General features: G+C 41.5%; 3 protein-coding genes across 4 annotated transcripts; 2 read left to right on the forward strand and 1 right to left on the reverse strand.

Moving 5' to 3' along the window:
* The first annotated feature begins 1,489 nt into the window (after positions 1-1,489).
* Positions 1,490-2,642, forward strand: clxn (calaxin). The gene is made up of 6 exons (XM_073463236.1): positions 1,490-1,565; positions 1,709-1,867; positions 1,967-2,071; positions 2,156-2,307; positions 2,384-2,488; positions 2,586-2,642. Exons 1-6 carry the CDS (start codon positions 1,490-1,492, stop codon positions 2,634-2,636), a joined length of 648 nt encoding a protein of 215 aa, XP_073319337.1. The 3' UTR covers positions 2,637-2,642.
* Positions 2,643-2,648: 6 nt separating this feature from the next.
* Positions 2,649-4,432, reverse strand: rbm48 (RNA binding motif protein 48). The gene is made up of 5 exons (XM_073463235.1): positions 4,303-4,432; positions 3,937-4,127; positions 3,693-3,838; positions 2,921-3,477; positions 2,649-2,828 (listed from the first exon to the last, which is right to left on the reverse strand). The coding sequence occupies exons 1-5, from the start codon at positions 4,429-4,431 to the stop codon at positions 2,766-2,768; spliced, it is 1,086 nt and encodes a 361-aa protein (XP_073319336.1). The 5' UTR covers position 4,432; the 3' UTR covers positions 2,649-2,765.
* A 147-nt stretch (positions 4,433-4,579) lies between these two features.
* pex1 (peroxisomal biogenesis factor 1) lies at positions 4,580-16,760 on the forward strand. Of its 2 annotated transcripts, none has more exons than XM_073463240.1 (24): positions 4,580-4,776; positions 5,751-5,897; positions 6,004-6,087; positions 6,414-6,528; positions 6,743-7,407; positions 7,499-7,618; positions 7,765-7,888; positions 8,932-9,038; positions 9,152-9,237; positions 9,320-9,452; positions 9,597-9,693; positions 9,797-9,967; positions 10,095-10,249; positions 10,339-10,525; positions 10,630-10,796; positions 11,787-11,921; positions 12,027-12,091; positions 12,253-12,395; positions 13,147-13,250; positions 13,422-13,598; positions 14,005-14,244; positions 15,335-15,529; positions 15,750-15,880; positions 16,430-16,760. In XM_073463240.1, the coding sequence occupies exons 1-24, from the start codon at positions 4,669-4,671 to the stop codon at positions 16,512-16,514; spliced, it is 3,741 nt and encodes a 1,246-aa protein (XP_073319341.1). In that variant the 5' UTR covers positions 4,580-4,668; the 3' UTR covers positions 16,515-16,760. The 2 variants fall into 2 exon arrangements, with proteins under 2 accessions (XP_073319341.1, XP_073319340.1); XM_073463239.1 differs by having other exon boundaries at positions 4,603-4,776; positions 6,342-6,528.
* The last annotated feature ends 284 nt before the right edge of the window (positions 16,761-17,044 follow it).

A 17,044-nucleotide genomic window follows, 5' to 3' on the forward strand; every position in this document is an offset into this window, starting at 1 on the left:
GATTATTAAATTCTTAGGTGTCACTTCTGTAACTGGATAGGAAAGAAAAGGCCTGCAGTTGCATGCTTCATTTTTGCTTTTCATAGATGAGCTGACTGCCATCTTGTGGTAACATTTTATGCTTACACATTATACTTTTTAGGCAAATTACAGAGGGTGAAGTGAAAAATGAGGCCAAGAGAAGACGATGTCCTGTAATTTGTCCTTACATCAAAACAAACTGTTTCACATCAGGTATCAGCCCTCCCATTTTTCATCAAAAGACAGTAAAGTGTGCACATGAACAGAAACAAGAGCAGGAGAGAGATTTTGAGAGCTGCCTGCAACAACCCTAGTGTAGGCCAGGAGGACTGAGTTGGGTTTAGAAACACTGACAGGGTACAGTGTCAGTAAAGACATCAAAGTCCACACAGATAGAAACCAGCTGACTGAAAGTTGTGAACCTCACAGCCCAACTCCGCCAAATGAAGAGACAAAGAGGTGGTAAATCCTACTGCTGTCATTTCTGCGGCATAGAATTCAGCCACAGCGCACATCTGGCCACACACGGCAAAATCCACACTGGTGAGAAACTGTTTTTCTGTGAAGTGTGTGGTAAGGAGTTTCGACATGGCAACAGTGTGAGTGTGCATGTAAGGATTCACACGGACGAGAAGTCGTACCGTTACAGGATTTGTGGAAAAGAGTTCCGGCATGCGGGGAACTTGAACATTCATATGAGAATCCATACAGGAGAGAAACCCTGCAGCTGCACAGTGTGCGGGAAGAAGTTCAGTGGAAATAATTTGATGACAAAGCATTGTCATCAAAGCTAACTTTTAATACATTTCAGGTGGTAAATATTCTTCCCCACAATGTACAGTGTCTCTTCACTTTATCTGACTGCGAAGGTTACAAGCTTAAAAGTTAGACAATCCCTGGTTCCTGTAGCTCAAAGCTCAGTACTGAGATGTAACTGATCAGACTTTGTTAACAAACCACAAAGGAGACATATTATGTTCATTTTCAGGTTCATCATTTTATTTTGGGTTACTACTAGAATAGGTTTACATGCTTTAGTGCTCAGAAAACAGGTCAGTTTTCTCATACTGCCCAGTGCTGAAACACTGTTTTAGCTCCTGTCTCTTAAAGTTATGTTTGCGTCAGACTCCAAGTTTGATTAAGACACATTGCTACATATTTCTACAGGTGCTTCAGCTTCTAGAGAGGAAAAGGGGGTCTGAAATAAAGTTTTATGTAACTTCCTGCAACATCATAATTCATGCATTACTTAAGTATCCTTATTGTAAGTGTTACCGGGAATGACATAACCTAAAGACAAATCATCTCGTGTATTTCATTATTTATTTGTATCTTGTTTTTTTTCCCCTACTGTCCACCTCACACAGTTGTTGCCTGCAAAGCTACTTGGTTGCCATGGCGACTGAATGTAAACATCGCGCCTGTTTGAGGTCTCGCGCTGTGGCTGTGCTGCGTCCCAGCTGTTAACATGTCGGAAATGACTGCTTTGACCAGAAAGTTGATCCAAACTCAGGCTGATACAATCTCGAAACAAGTGGAGCACTGTGAGTATTCCTTTAAATTATGCTAAGCTAGTCCGCTAATGTTACGTTTCATTGCTTTTAATTGACGGTACCGGCTAGCGATGCAACTATAAAGAACTCAGATTGTTACACAGCTAATATAACTTATATTTTAATGACCCCAGTCAATAAAACAGAGGTTAAGTGTCTCATCCGACACTATAAGCAGCTCCTGGGGCAGCCAGCTGTCCCTGGAAGAGCAGCTCACGGCCTGGACAGAGGGACGTTCAGGTGCATGCTGCACAACATCTTTAGGATGACCGATGACATGATCATGGATGGAGGTATAATTCCTGTTTTGAATGGTCACAAATAACGAGCAGCAGATTGGATGCAGGGTATTGTTCGATAACCTGGATATGCCCTGATTGTCTGTTCTCCAGTCTTCAAGACATTTGACAAAGATAATGATGGCTACGTCAGTATGAAAGAATGGGTTGAGGGACTGTCTGTTTTCCTTCGGGGGACCTTGGATGAAAAAATCAAATGTGAGCCCTCATCCCAAACACAAAAATCAGACTTAGAATCTGTATGATCCAGGTAATAACTCTTGCCCTCTGTGCCTGGCTCAGACTGCTTTCATGTGTATGACTTCAACGGTGACAGCTACATCTCCAGAGAGGAGATGTTTCGGATGCTGAAGAACAGCCTGATCACACAGCCAACAGAGGAGGAGCCTGACGAAGGAATCAAAGACTTGGTGGAGATCACGCTCAAGATGATGGTGAGGCATCTATAAAACGTTTATTAACTTCTGTGTTCATGTATTCTCCATACATTGTTGTTCATTTCTTTCATAGGACCGTGACCATGATGGCAGACTTTCTTTTGCTGACTTTGAAAAGGCAGTGAGAGAGGAGAATCTGTTACTTGAGGCTTTTGGAAACTGCCTCCCTGACGCCACGGTAACCACCAATGAATTGCTGTATAAAAACTGTTATAACTCCTTTTCCAAAAGAGAAACTTCTTACTTTTATATTCTATTCTCTTTGTTTTTTACAGAGCATTGAGACATTTGAGCAGCATGTATTTCAGGAACAACTGGAACAATGAAGAAAGCATGTGTGTTTTCAGCTGTCGTTTTTTAATAAAAAAAAATGTTAAAACAAGCTGCTGAGAGAAACTGTTTGAATAGTCATTTTGAAAGTTGTTGCAGTAATATCTGAATGTCAGCTTGCTTGATCAAATCCGCCGACGTGGTTTCACCTTTTTCGCCACTGGTTTGAGGTCCGGTACAGATTCCACCTGAAAAACATGAAACAAATGATTTTACTGACATGAATAAGGAGATTTGGAGTGCAGTGAAGAATTTGTTTAATTCTGAATGTACAGACTACCTGTTTCATTGTGTTCCTGATCAGGCTCACAGTTGTGTTCAGTGACACATCCTCCATGTCTAGTTTAGCCGGCTCTGGTAGCTTTGGCCCAATAAGTGGCTCATTGCTTCTAGTAACATCAGTTAGCGAGTGCTCCGCAGCCTCCTCCATCTTGCGTTTCCTGCTCTCCAAGTGTGTGGTCCGTGGGACAAATCTGACTGCAGGAGGCTGATTTGAGGTGAGTCTGTGTTCTGTGCCTCTGTCTTTTTGTGAAGCGGTTTGGCTGGAGCTTGAACTCTGCAGTGGCTGCTGATTTGTGCCAATGATGGCATTATGTAATGTCCCCATTTTATCCTCTGTTGGTGTAGTCCCATGCTGATTTGTATGTCTGTAGTAATGATTTTCCCGGGGAGGTAATGGTAAAAGAAAGCTTGAAAAATGGCTGTTGTTTGAAGTCTCCCCTGTATTATCATTGTAAGGTGTTTCATCATGTCTGGTGGCAGTCGTCTGTGATGTGGTGGCTGTGTCTGATGAGGCTGGCTCCTTGTCTCCTGCCTCCTTCTGTTCCTTTTCTCTTGCTTTGTAACAATAATATTAGAGAAGAAAGCCAGCGTCAATAAATAGTTTAAGTTTGGATTCATTTTTCATTCAAACTGTCAAAAATACAGATATTTAACAAAAGATCAGACAAAACACAAAAATGTCTACAACATATGAGCTCTTCAAAGATGCAATACAAGATCTACAAGAATAGAGGGTATTTTTTTTTATTTCCTTTAAGAGTAAAGTGTACCTTTATTATGAACAGCCCTGATTACATATCTCCTCCTGTCCTGCAGCTTCAGCCTGGTGTCTTCCACAGTCTCGTATTCTGGGACGTAGCACACATGCAGCACACCTCCATAGAAACTCTTCTCATCCATGCGTCGTTTGGCTGCTCTGAAACACAAACAGTTTAAACAAAATTATCCAGCAAGTCTTTCCAATGTTGCAACAAGTGCAGTTTAATGGACAATAGGGTAGGTCACATCCTGAACCTGGCACTGGTGAGCTTCTGGAACTTGACCAGGTAGACCTCAGTGAACTCCTCAGCAGGGTACTCGTCCAGCGGCCTGTACTCCTCCACAGCTCCGTACAGGGCACACAGCTGGATCAGCTCTGTCATCACTCCAATAGCTGGGACCCCTTGGACCATCAGGTAACGAGACTCTAAGTTGATGGTGTAAACCTGATGATGCACAGGACAAATGTAATAACATTTGCTTTACGATGTATTAGCAACACGACGCTATATGTATTGTTAAATTGACTTATACGCGATGTTTACCTTCTAGCTAAGAGTGACACTGTCTCATAGCTAAACATACGTTGCGTTTTTTTCACTGATACTTTCAAATTCTTACCTTAACAGCTTTAGCATTCCTCCCCTCTCTATATTTTGGTCGAGAAATGCACACTCTCCGCTGTTCGTGGTGTTTATAAATCTCTGGGGCATCCCAGCAGCCTGAATTGTTCCTGACAGGGGCCGCCATGTTTCTGGAAATAATGTTCCGGTTGACACACTTCACAATAAGAGCACATTCTATCTCGAATACGCAGTGATCTGTTGCGTGTCCGTGTGCAATATCTTATTTTGAAAACCGATTCAGCTCCTTATCAGCTGCTTTGGTCTAGCTGGGCACACACGGAGCACATCGATCAACTATGAGTTTCTTGCAAAATTTGACGCTAGCAGCGCCACCTGACTTGTATTTATTCATGTGAAAATTATGTTCAGCAATCAGGGCATTCAACCCGTAACTGTTGTTTTTAACAACACAAAAAACTGCTTTCTTCACCTCCCCTCGAAGTTGGCGTTGCATCTTTCCCTGAACGAGGTAAGTTAGCCTAGCTAGCTATACAGCTGTCATGGTGTCAGCTAATATTAGTGGAAGTTCAGTTTTGGGTGAAACCCCTCAGTGCTTGTTGGGTTTGTTAACGAGTGCTTTTCGTTTCCTGTATTTATCTATCTAATAAATGTTGCTGTCAATAAGAGACTTTCTAGTGTAAGTTATACCCATTGTTTACATTACAGAATTACTAATGGCTGGGCTCATCACGTCAACGTGCTCACTAGCATAAAGTTTATTATGACACATGACTCCATTACATGCCCTGCTAAAGACAGGAAGAAAGGATTTTATTTACAGTTAAATGAACAGTATGTCAGCCAGAAAAGGGAACATCCATCAACATAAGGGGGCAGAAAAGCTTTCTTAGCAGTGTGAAATGAGGATTTAATACACGTAGTGTCTCCTTGGGTATAATAACAATTCAAGTAATTATAATTAGTAATAAATATCGACAAGCAGATATAAGACATTGTCATATCAAAGATCCCAGTGCTATGGTATTAAGTATATCTCACTATTCTTGTAGTAGTTCCCTTGCAGCCTCACTTGGTGGTGACAAAACTTTACATTTCAAATGAAACAGGAGGGTAAATGCTAGTGTAGTCTCACAAATTACTGCATGGTCTTGAATCCTGTTTTGCTGTGATCAGTTAGCATTCATAGAACACCGGGTTTCAAATGGCAACTGTTTGATAAAGTTTGAAGGAGCATACATGAGGAAGTTTCCATGATACTCGAACAAGCCTTTCTGCTTCTCTGTTTGGCTGGTGGGTATGGAGAATTATTGGCTCAACCCACCAGTTTGACATCTTTACACAGGAATCAAACTTGTTTTAGCTCTGTCATTGATTGTAACCTTAATCTCTGTAAAAAGACTTGTATGAAAATTACATTATAAAATGAGATTAATGGATGATCAAAAAGTACAACAATGCAATGCTTTGTGTGTCTTTGTTCAGAATCAGGCTTTGGAGTTGTCCTGGGGCGATGGATCTCCAGTTTTCCTCAGCTGGACTCACAACAGGACCTCCTCCAGCCTGGACAGCCATAAAGTGGAGCTATGTCGACAACTGGGAGAAAAGCTGGGCCTGAAAGATGGAGAGCAGGTATGGCTCCACAGTGAGCAGCAGTTTGGTCTGTGCCCTGTTTCCCGCCTGAACCGTCCATAATGACACATTCTGGCTAACTGACTGGTTTTGTGGTTCCTCTCAGGGTTTCCTGAGACCATGTCACCAGGTTTCATCAGTGCATCAAGTGTTTGTGGAGCCTCTGTCAGCTGATGATTGGGAAATCTTGGTGGGTGAGCATAAGTGTCTTAGAGTAAATTGTAACCTGAGAGTACTAGAATATTTCACTCAAGTAAAAGTACTGCTACTTTAAAGAAATATAACTCAAGTGAAGGTGAAATTAGTTGTGTAAAAATGTACTCTGATAAAAGTAAAAACTAAGTCAGACTGAAAAAACTATGGACATTACAGCGGTTACAACAAGCATCATTAAGCTACATAAATGAAATGACATTCACTTCCACCATTTCAAATGCACACCAGGGGCAGATTTGTGACCCAGAACCTCATCAAACAATATGTTACCATCTGTTTTCTGTGAATCACCACCACCAGGAGCTCCACAGTGCCGCACTGGAGCAGCAGCTGCTGGATCAGATCAGAGTGGTTTTCCAAGATGCTGTGTTTCCTGTGTGGGTGGACAGCCACACAGCCATCTACATCCAAATAGGTTAGAGTTAATACAATAATTATTATCTTTTGTCTTTAGCAAAGAGGTCTTTTAAATTTGCCTCGTCTCTCTTCCAAATTGAGAAATTAAATAAGACGTGGGTTCAACTGGTTAAGCCAATTACTCAAGCATTTGTTCATCTCCTTTTGTGTGTTATTCATATCCAGTGACAGTATTCCTGAACACAATATGATCTGTTTTTAACTTTGTGCAGCATCACTTTCACCATCTGTGCCCTACGGTCGCCTGGAGCAGTTCACAGAACTAGTTGTCTCTCCTAAGATCCGCCCTGGAATTGGCAACCTCAGTGCTTCTCCAGTGAGAACCAGCGAGAAGCAGCATTTTCACAGACAGCAAAATATGGATCATTCCTCCCCTGCAGGACCATCGACCATTCCTCAAAACCACCAGTGGGGTGGTATAGCTGACCTTAAGAGCCTACTACGCTATATGATAAAGGGTAGCTATGATCGGGTTAACGAGCTACAGCCTGTACCCAACATCCCAGCCCTCTTCACTGACTCCATCTACAGAGTGTGTGCTGCACCTCCAGCCTCTCTTTGCACTATAAGCCACGTCGCAACTGGCGTCATTCACTTATTTCCTCTGAGCCATCAGTCAAATGCTGGGCTTACTGGAGGTCAGTCCCCAGTGACTTATGGCCTGCTCTCGAAAGTGCCCTCGCCTAAAGAAACAAGGGACAGAGCCAAGCAGGCCATGGAGAAAAAGAAGAACGCAGGAGTTACTAAAGCTGCTGCTACAGCAGATGGAGGAGAGGGGATAAAAGAAGAGGAAGCTGCGGTGGTCAGGGTGGTGTGCCATGGTACTGGAGAGGAAAGACATCTCAGTAAGGGAGAGATCCATAGTGGAAGAGTATGGGTGAGTTTGGTGTCTAATAAAAGAATAATTGATTAATTTATCCACTCAAATTTATCTCGATCATATCTCTTGTATAAATTGTGAATTTCAGATCCCACAGCCCCTGGCCACGAGGTTGAATATCATCCCACATTCAACAGTTAGAATTAAACCAGTCAAATCAACTATCAAAGTAGCCTCCTCTATTCGCCTACAGCCCCTAAAGCCACTGGTGAGTGCTGGAGTAGCCATATGTGGTTAGTGTGTGGTGTAAAGAGATTTCTTTTTTTGGTCATATTCCTAAATTGTCAAAGCTGATTAAGATTTAATCCAACTTTTTCCCTTATGTCCATGTGATCTTTGATATTTTCTCTTCAGCCTGAGGAGGAGGAGGGTGAGGAGATTCAGACAGCTTTCCTTGGTTGGCTTCACACTCAGAGTCATGAACCTTTAGCCTGTCTCACTCCACGGACTGGCAACATCCTCCTACATGGAACTGATGGTGATTCACTCTTCTCTTACAAGTTATTTTACAAATCTGCTGATGGCAGTATAATAAAATTACCATTATACTGAATACCAAAGAGGCTAAAAATCACAAAATGGATGCATTAAATTATAGTATATTCAGCTACGATAAAACATCCCTCAGGGTTTGTATGGATGCTAGAAATCATTGAACGTGGTGTTTTCAAGGTTTGAAAAGTGCTTGAGTTTTGGATGAAGTGCTTGAAACTGAAATTGTATCTGCATTACTTTCATAATAAATTGTTTTATATTGGTCAGGTTAAATATGATGCCAAGTGTACAGGCACCTGACATATTTTGATACATGAAACTTCTTTGTGTTTACCTTTTAAGGTCCGGTATTGTAGAAAGCTACATTTCCATGTCTTTTTTGATTATAAAACATTAGCAGTTGCTATACAAATACTGCAAAAGAGTCAAAACACTCAATCTATGGAAAAATACATATAGTCCGTATTCGGAAACTGCCTTCAAATGAGCCGTCAGGACTTCTGTCAGGTTGTGATGTCACAACTATACAGTCACCGCCCTCAACACAGCTGTGGTAGCAAAAACACCTTCAGAGCTCACGTGGAAACTCATTGGGCGGTGCCTGTTCAGGCCTGTGACAGCAGACCAATCAGAGCAGACTTGTCAGGATGGGGGCTTCAAAGAGACAGGCACTGAAACAGAGTGTTCAGACAAAGGGTGAATAGAGGTGCAGCAGGAAAGGACAGTATGAGAAAAAGAATGTGTTTTTTCAACATTAAGGCATGTAAACATTTTCTAGTAGACACCGGAAATGAAAGTATAAACCTGAAAATGAGCATAATATGGGAACTTTAATGTGTCACCCTTTTGTAGAATGCCATCAACAGAACTTTATTTTGTTTATAGCACAATAAAATGTGATTTAATGTGACAAACTAATGTTTGTATATAAATATGTAATTGAAAATGATCGAAAGGTGCTTGAATTTCACTATGGAAAAGGTGTAGGTACCCTGACTGTTCTCCTACTTTATTTCTTATTAATAGCAAAGTTAGAGTTGGCTTTGACTGTACTGAAACCGGAAGCAGAGAGTGACCCTCCAGACCAGCTGTTTTTATTATCACCCGTGGTTATGCGGAAGGAACACATACAGGTACAAGCATGCAGTTTTTCTGTGCATAATTGATAAAACAAAATCTCTCAAAGCCGCTGGTGCTGCCATGGTTTAAACAAAATCTCACACTTGCCACTGTGTGTCATCTACAGGTAGACAGAGAGCCAGTGGCCACGCCTGCTGTGACATCTGTAGCTGAAACACCCAAACCAGAGCTTCCCCCCCTTTGTATTCTTGGGTAAGCGTACAGCTATTTGTGAGCCTATGCATGAGCAGCTTTCATTTCTTTCTATAAATCTCACTCCTTCGTTTGTCCCCAGTGGGATGGATGAGCTCAGTAGGACTGGGTTCCAGTTCATCTCCCACAGCCTTCTGGGTAGTCCCCTCTCACGAGAGCTTGGCACCACTGGACGGGGTCTCCAAGGAGGGACTCTACTCATCACTGGCGCTAAGGTATCTCTTTGAGTGCTGATATGATTTTTTTCAGCCTGAACTCGTCAGAGAGACAGCAAATAAAATACCTATTTTTAATGCATTTTTATCCATAATTATACAGTTTTGTATACATTTAATACACATTGTTATGTATCCTTACAGGGAAGTGGAAAGAGTACCTTGTCCCGAGCCCTGTGTGGAAAAGCTAGAGAACATCTGGATGCACATGTGGAGGTGGTGGACTGCAAAAAACTACAAGGTTAGCAAATGTGACTGAATTTGTCATGTTTCTCCTCTCATTCATTATTGTTTTCCCTGTCAACCGTCTGTATTTATGAAATTGTGTGGGGTTTTTTTTTTAGGCAAACGGGCAGAAACAGTGAGACAGATGCTACAGGATATTTTTGAGCAGGCGGAGTGGAGGCAGCCTTCAGTTGTTCTGCTCGATGACTTGGACCATATGACGGGATCACCAATCTCACCAGAACATGAGCATGGTCCTGAGGCGGTGCTGCAGCAGCACATTGCACAGAGTAAACCATTGATTCTTTATTTTTTTATGTTTATGTGTGTTTTGGGCGGTAGTGTTTGTTGTCATGTATGTAATAATAATAATCACAGGCCCTGATGCTGATTGTTCTCGTCTGTTTGTGGCTGCAGGTCTGAAGGATGTGGTGGACGAGGTGGTGCTTCACTCCAGCCTGGTGTGTCTGATCATCACCAGCCAGAGTGAGCATTCCCTCCACCCCTCCCTGACAGAGGTGCAGGGGTCCCACTTCATCCAGGGCTTTGTGCACATCCAGCCACCAGACCAGGTCAACACACTAATATACACAGACATGCACACACTGGTAAAGGTAAAAAGAAAAAACCCAACAGCTGTCTTGTTTGCTCTTCTTTGTAGGCTCAGAGAGCAGAAATCCTGCGCCGTCTCATCCTCAGGAAAAACAGCCTATCAGAGGAGACCTTACAGACTCTAGACCTAGCAGCTGTTGCCAAGGAGACAGAGGGATACACGCCCCAAGACCTGGTATTGCTGTTGGAACGGGCCGTCCATGCCAACACTGTACAACAAAGACAAAGTGACCAGGGTACCTAAGACTTTGGCTACACTATGCTACGAATGATAGAATTCATGATTAAGTTTCATTCTGTTTATTATCACATTATTTGTTTCGCGCTTCGTGTCTCTCAGGTGTGTGTCTGTCATCGAGGGACTTCGTGCAGGCTCTCAAGGGATTCACGCCTCCTTCTTTGTGGGGTGTTGACCTCCACACCCCAAGTGGAGATGGGCTGGAGAGGGTAGGTGGGCTGAGGGAGGTGCGACAGCAGCTAATGGACACCATACTGCTCCCTGCTAAGGTCAGTGTTCGTGTGTATAACCTCAAGATAACCAGGTGTGTTTTCAGTCAGATGGAAGAAGTGCTGTATCAGAAAGGTGGAACACAAGATATCAAGTTAAATAAAGTGAATGTGATTTAAAAGCGTATCTTTGCAACACAAATGGGAGTGAAGTAATGAATACAGACAACGAAAATGAACTCTAATTGATTTTAATTAAATGAAACTAATTTATTTAATCAGAGTCACATTCACCAGAAGATTTATCTTCACCACGTTCAATTTCGAAGCCTCTGAATTCATCCCTTTCATGTCTGCAATTCAGTTTCATCTACAACCATAAATGTGTGAACAGTTGCCTTGTTTATATGCTGTGTGATAGAAAGACGTGATGGGTGACACTGGATTTGTTTTGGGATTCAGCAGATCATCTTCCAATTTAAAACCTAGTTTTTAAGTTCCATCACAACATCATGCTTTTTCTATGATTGAATTTTTGTTACTTCAGTTGTACAATTGCACAGTTATGAGAAAACACACTAGGCTGTCTGGAAATTGGATGGTTTTATTTGATCTATTTTTATCGTGTAATGAATCTGCCAGCTCTCGTAGTCTTCAATCTTGCTGTCTGTCTGTTGCCGACCCATGAGCAGGTCCTGGAAATTAAGGCCTTCGGGGTGCAAGTCTTATAACACTTAAATCTGTCTTTTTAAGAAGTTTGCACTTTATACAGTAGATACAGAAAAGTTGGTGATGAGAATTTTAAAGTGAAAACTGTGTGTATTCACGGTTTTGTGTAGCGACACCAAACTGTCCAAATTACGATTTACTCATGGTACTCTTGGCTCAATAATGTCACAATGATATAAAATTAGCCATCATACAGTGTCTGACTTGTCCCCTCTTAAAATTTTACATTAAACCATGATACGTGAAATGACTGTTGAGGTAATTTCATGCATTGTGATACCAAATCATTCTTTATAATTGTGTGTCTTTGGTGTGTTGCAGTATCCCATCCTGTTCTCCAATCTTCCTATCCGCCATCGCTCAGGAATATTGCTGTACGGAGCTCCTGGTACAGGGAAGACCCTGTTGGCCAGAGCTGTGGCCAAAGACAGTGGTATGAACTTCATCAGCATCAAGGTAAGCTGGGCTTTTGCACTGACAGTCAGGATAAAGAAGATAGGTGTCTCTCTAAATGGGAGCAGCTTGTATATTCAGTGACACAGTATCTTTACCTCTCTGTAGGGACCTGAACTCCTGAGTAAGTACATTGGAGCAAGTGAGCAGGGAGTCCGTGATGTCTTCCAAAGGTTAGTGATCATTTACACTCCCTCACTTTTTTTATGACTGCAGCAGACCTTTATAGTTGCTAGTTCTAATGAGTGAATCATCAAATATTAATAGTATTTGCGAGCTCCACCAACAGACATTCCTGGAAATGTAATAATTTCCTGTCATCTGTTTGCTCCAGGGCACAAGCTGCCAAGCCGTGCATCTTGTTCTTCGATGAGTTCGACTCTCTGGCCCCCAGGAGGGGCCACGACAGCACAGGTGTCACCGACCGTGTGGTCAACCAGCTCCTCACCCAGCTGGATGGGGTGGAGGGACTGCAGGGTAGGTCACACAGAAGCATACTACATAGTATATGTTCTCTATATATTGAAAGAACGTTAGATTTTTAGATTTTACTGATCAGTGCTACAGTTGTCATTTTAAAGGATGTCAGACATTTTGGAAAGGTTTATCTGATATTGTCATGTTGGTGTTGTTCTTACAATATCATAATTAATCTAAGCAACTGACTTGGAGACATTTAGAATAAAATGACATATTGTTGACCAATTTTTTGTTTTTGTTTTGTTTGTGTTTTTTTTAGTTTTCTGTCACAGTTTGGTTAGGCCTAGCCAACAAGAATACTTGGTTCAACTTAGGAAAGATGGTTATGACCCACGTTTTTCAGTCTTTTTCTCAAAGTAGCAAAGCTACATGGCAGTTTCAGATTGTGCTTTTCGAAGATGCACTTTGCTTTCTTGTAGAGAGTTTGATGACAAGAGAAATACTAATGAAGCTAATAGCTGTTAAGCTTAGCATAAATAATTGAATCAGAGGTGTTGGTATGCAGATTTTGTTGCCTTTGGACAGAGCCAGGCTAGCTTTTTCCCCTTGTTTCCAGTCTTTGTGCTTAGCTAAGCTAAGCTAACCATCTCCTAGATTCAGCTTCATATTTACCAGACAGACGTGAGTGGTATCTTTCTTCTCATCCAACCCTCTACAAGAAAGTAAATATGCATACAGGTATTTCCCAAAATGACAAACTATTCCTTTAATTTAAATGCATAACAGTCTTTCATGTTTGCTTCTGTAGGTGTTTATGTGCTCGCAGCCACCAGCCGTCCAGATCTAATTGATCCGGCCCTGCTGAGACCTGGACGACTGGACAAATCCCTCTACTGCCCCCCTCCTGATCTGGTCGGTTGAATTAAAATCAACCACAAATCAACACTTTTTATTGACACTACACTTTATACTGTAATTTAGATATGTATATGTGCAGAAATCCTTAAACAACAAAATCAATTAACAAAATCAATGTTCCAGTTCCTTGATATTAAATCCAACTGTTGACCGTCACATTTCCAGGAGGCTCGTGTGGAGATCCTGAAGGCTCTGAGCACCGGCATCACCCTCGCTGCTGATGTGGACCTGGAGCAGCTGGCTGCAGCGACGGAGCAGTTCACCGGGGCAGACCTGAAGGCCCTGCTCTACAACGCCCAGCTGGAGGCCGTCCACAACAGCCTGGGCTCCGGCACACCACATGTAAGTCTGTTGTACTTAGAAGAGAAGTCACAGAAGAGCTCATTTTGTTGAGACTTGGTTGCCTCTGGCTATTAAAGCAGGAAGGCAGGGAACTGTTGGCCGGTCCATTTTCAAATTATTTATTAAGCAGCCGGTTTTCTTTGTCCCTGAAGGCTTGTTAAATGAGTTTTGTATGCATCTCGGCATGTGTGAGTTGCTCTACTTGTTATTTCATTATCAATTCACTCCGTAATTCAAATTATCCCCAACCATGGAGTCAAGAATATGATTTAATAAGTTAAACACTTACCAGAGGCAGAATGAGCTTTAATCTAACTGCAGTAACACAGTAAAGCCACATTGTTTGTTCGTGTTCTTTGGGCTCGTGTATCTAAACTTTGGCCTTCTGTGTCTGGGTGATAATCAGGAGTTGACCTCTGGCTCAGAAAGCGACATGAGTCTGTCCTCCATGATCTTCCCAAACAACTGCAGTGGCTCAGATGATTCAGTGGGGGAGGGAGAAGCAGTTGCGGGGCTGGATCAGTCCATGGTTCTCCTGGAGCCCAGTGAGCTTAAAGTAGAAGACGAACATCTTGGAAATGTCTGGAGACTCTACTTTGGAAGCTCCTACGAGTCAGAGTCAGGGAATTCGCCGATTTCTGGACTGGTGAGCTGCCTTTTTTTTTTATTGAAACCCACTTCTTTCACAACACACTCTATAATTTCACATTGCAGACACTGTCAGCCATGCCTTTATGGTTAAGTTAACCATGAAATTAGAGATTTCATATGGCTTAAACTTTTTCCAGAGTGAGCTGAGATGCCAAGACCTTTGGCAACTTTTCAACTTATTTAAAAGAATAGCTCAACATTTTTGGGAACACTTATTTGCTTTCTATACAAGAGTGAGATAAAAAGTTTGATATCATGATCATGTCAGTGCATTAACGACAGAGCTGTCGTCAGGACATAGTTAGCCTAGCATAGCACAAAGACTGGAGACAGGGAGAAACGGTTAGCCTGTCTCTGTCCAAAGTGGAAGAAAAATGCCTTCCTCTGAAACCACTGACACTGTGATGGTGTGATTGCTAAATAATTACACATGCTTAATTTTGTTTGTTTGCACATAACACATAACTCTCCCTAAAACCACAACTTGTTTTTACATTTGTTTTTGTACAAATCAAAGAAACAACATTTCAGCTTGGTTTGTTAAGAAGTGGATTTTTGACAGAGCCAGGCCTGTTATTTCTTTGTGCTTTCAGTCTTTATGTTAAACTAGACTAATGACACCTTGAGTCAAGCAATGTATTCTGTCATTAGACTGATATCGATCTACTCAGATTGCCTTTAAGAGGCTTTACAACTCATTCTCTCTCAAGCAGACACAGTTAATCAGGTAGACCTGCTACCGGCTGATGCTCAAAGTTCATTTCTGATTGAAGTTGCAGTAATTTTTTATGGGAAGATCTAACTTAACATGGTTAGGAACAAGACTTATATTTCTACTACATAGTACTGAAAATGCTACATTGACTCTGCGAACTTTTGTTATGTGATTTTCACATCTAAACTATTGAAGCATTTACAAAATTCTGCCCTGACTTCAGTCTTTTAATATACATATACACCTAAGCTGTATATACACATTAACAAAGGCCTCTGTAACTACGTTACCCTGAATGCAGTGGTGCAATTCAGTGGTTTAGAAACATCACCATTTTTTTTGTATCCTTCCATTTTCACTCCCTTGACAGATCTCCCAGAGCGCCTCTGGACCCAACTCCATGAACCATGACTTTTCAAGGGCGTCAGTCCGTGACCCTGGGGGCTTGCTCCCACCTGCCTACATGTCCTCCCTCCGGAGCGGGTACGAAGAGCTCGGCCCAGAGCAGCTGGAGCGTCTACAACAAGACGTTAATAACATCAAGAACAACTACAGAAGAGCCAACGTAAGAGACAAGAAAATATTGAAATACTGTTGTATTCTGATTATTTTGTTTCTATTCTATTACTTTCTAAATTACATCATGTATTACTTTTGTATCTATTTGAAACTAGCTTATTGTATTCTGTACTATTCTACTCATGGCTATTGCATCGACCAGTGTTGTGAGATTGCTTATATGTGTGTGTGTGTGTGTGTGTGTGTGTGTGTGTGTATGGGCGTAGGAGGACTGTGTGCGGGTGCGTTCAGCCTCGAGCCAGCCGGGCCTCCTGCTGTGTTCGGCTCATGTGAACTCCGCCCTGGCTGCGACCAAGCCGTCTCTCAGCAAAGCCGACTGGAACAGATACACAAAACTGTGAGTATGACGACACCAGACTGGACTGCAACAGTAACACAAAATGACACTAATGCAAATATATGAAAACATTGTCTTTTTAATCCACAGGAATATATTAAAAATCTTTTTACAGAAATGTCTTTAATAGTTTCAGTTGGTTATGAAATCTATCAGGCGTATAATGAGTCATTTAGAGTCTCACCTACAGCAGGAAATGAAAAACTTTTGACAAATGGGTGTTTCAAAGGTGTTGCCAAGTAGCAGCAATAGAGAGATGTGATTCATTATTATAATCACTCTCACAGTATTCAGCATTTTTTTCTCAAGTGGAATTACTTTGTTGTGTATTTTGTGAAATTACTAGAATTATAGCCGAGCTGGAGGAGTGGAGAAATTGCACAGTCAACTATTTATAGCTGCTGACTCATCTCTCATGTGTCAGGAATACATAAAGTTGGTAAAGACAAGACAAATATTATAGATCCTTCCTTGTGTTAGATCCGTCCATCAAACCTATTATAAATAAACTGCATTTGAATTCACTTTTACTTATTTTTTTATTCATAGGTATGAAGCGTTTGGCGGTGCAGGAGACGGAAAATCTGTTCACTCTGTCACTTTTAAACCTGGACAACGTGTGACTTTAGCTTGATCAGACGTGTTAGTTTGACGCAGCTAATTTCTTATTTTGATGCTAATTAATGAAAGCTGCGATGCATTTATAATTTAACAATCAGTGGAGTTTAACAGTTGAAGACAATGTGAATGAATATACTGTTTAAATGTTTCCTACTGACTTGATTTTGAAGACATTTGTCTACTTAAAATGTAATTACTGTATATATGTATAATGAGTATAAAAGATCTAATTACTAGAATTAAACATGAAATCTTTGTACTCTCTTGTCTGCATTGGGTTTGTTGTTTTCTGTTTACAGCCACTGGATGGAGACAGTTTTCTTAATTTTATGACCTTAATATATTTATAGGTGAGCTCAACCCAAATCGTTTTTGAATATCCTCCCTTTTCAGATGTAGTTTTGATTTTAAACCATGTTTTGTTTTGCATCGTATTGAGAAAAATATTTCGGTAATCAGAGGTCGTGCCCACCCACACCTGTTTTCACTCTTAGTCGTCTGCTCAGGTTGAGGTTGGGTGGAGCTGTGCTGGAAATAACAAAC

Source organism: Pagrus major, chromosome 3, assembly GCF_040436345.1.
Source record: "Pagrus major chromosome 3, Pma_NU_1.0".
NCBI lineage: Eukaryota > Metazoa > Chordata > Actinopteri > Spariformes > Sparidae > Pagrus > Pagrus major.

Bases quoted from the DNA above. Each gene is read 5' to 3' on its own strand.
- clxn (XM_073463236.1), top strand. From the start codon at position 1,490: ATGTCGGAAATGACTGCTTTGACCAGAAAGTTGATCCAAACTCAGGCT. The intron at 2,072-2,155 runs GTGAGCCCTCAT...TGCCTGGCTCAG, and splicing joins CTTGGATGAAAAAATCAAAT to ACTGCTTTCATGTGTATGAC. The intron at 2,489-2,585 runs GTAACCACCAAT...TGTTTTTTACAG, and splicing joins ACTGCCTCCCTGACGCCACG to AGCATTGAGACATTTGAGCA.
- rbm48 (XM_073463235.1), bottom strand. From the start codon at position 4,431: ATGGCGGCCCCTGTCAGGAACAATTCAGGCTGCTGGGATGCCCCAGAG. The intron at 3,478-3,692 runs GTACACTTTACT...ATTGTTACAAAG, and splicing joins CAGGGCTGTTCATAATAAAG to CAAGAGAAAAGGAACAGAAG. The intron at 2,829-2,920 runs GTAGTCTGTACA...CATGTTTTTCAG, and splicing joins TCAGGAACACAATGAAACAG to GTGGAATCTGTACCGGACCT.
- pex1 (XM_073463239.1), top strand. From the start codon at position 4,669: ATGTTCAGCAATCAGGGCATTCAACCCGTAACTGTTGTTTTTAACAAC. The intron at 9,039-9,151 runs GTACAAGCATGC...TGTCATCTACAG, and splicing joins TGCGGAAGGAACACATACAG to GTAGACAGAGAGCCAGTGGC. The intron at 13,599-14,004 runs GTAAGTCTGTTG...GGTGATAATCAG, and splicing joins TGGGCTCCGGCACACCACAT to GAGTTGACCTCTGGCTCAGA.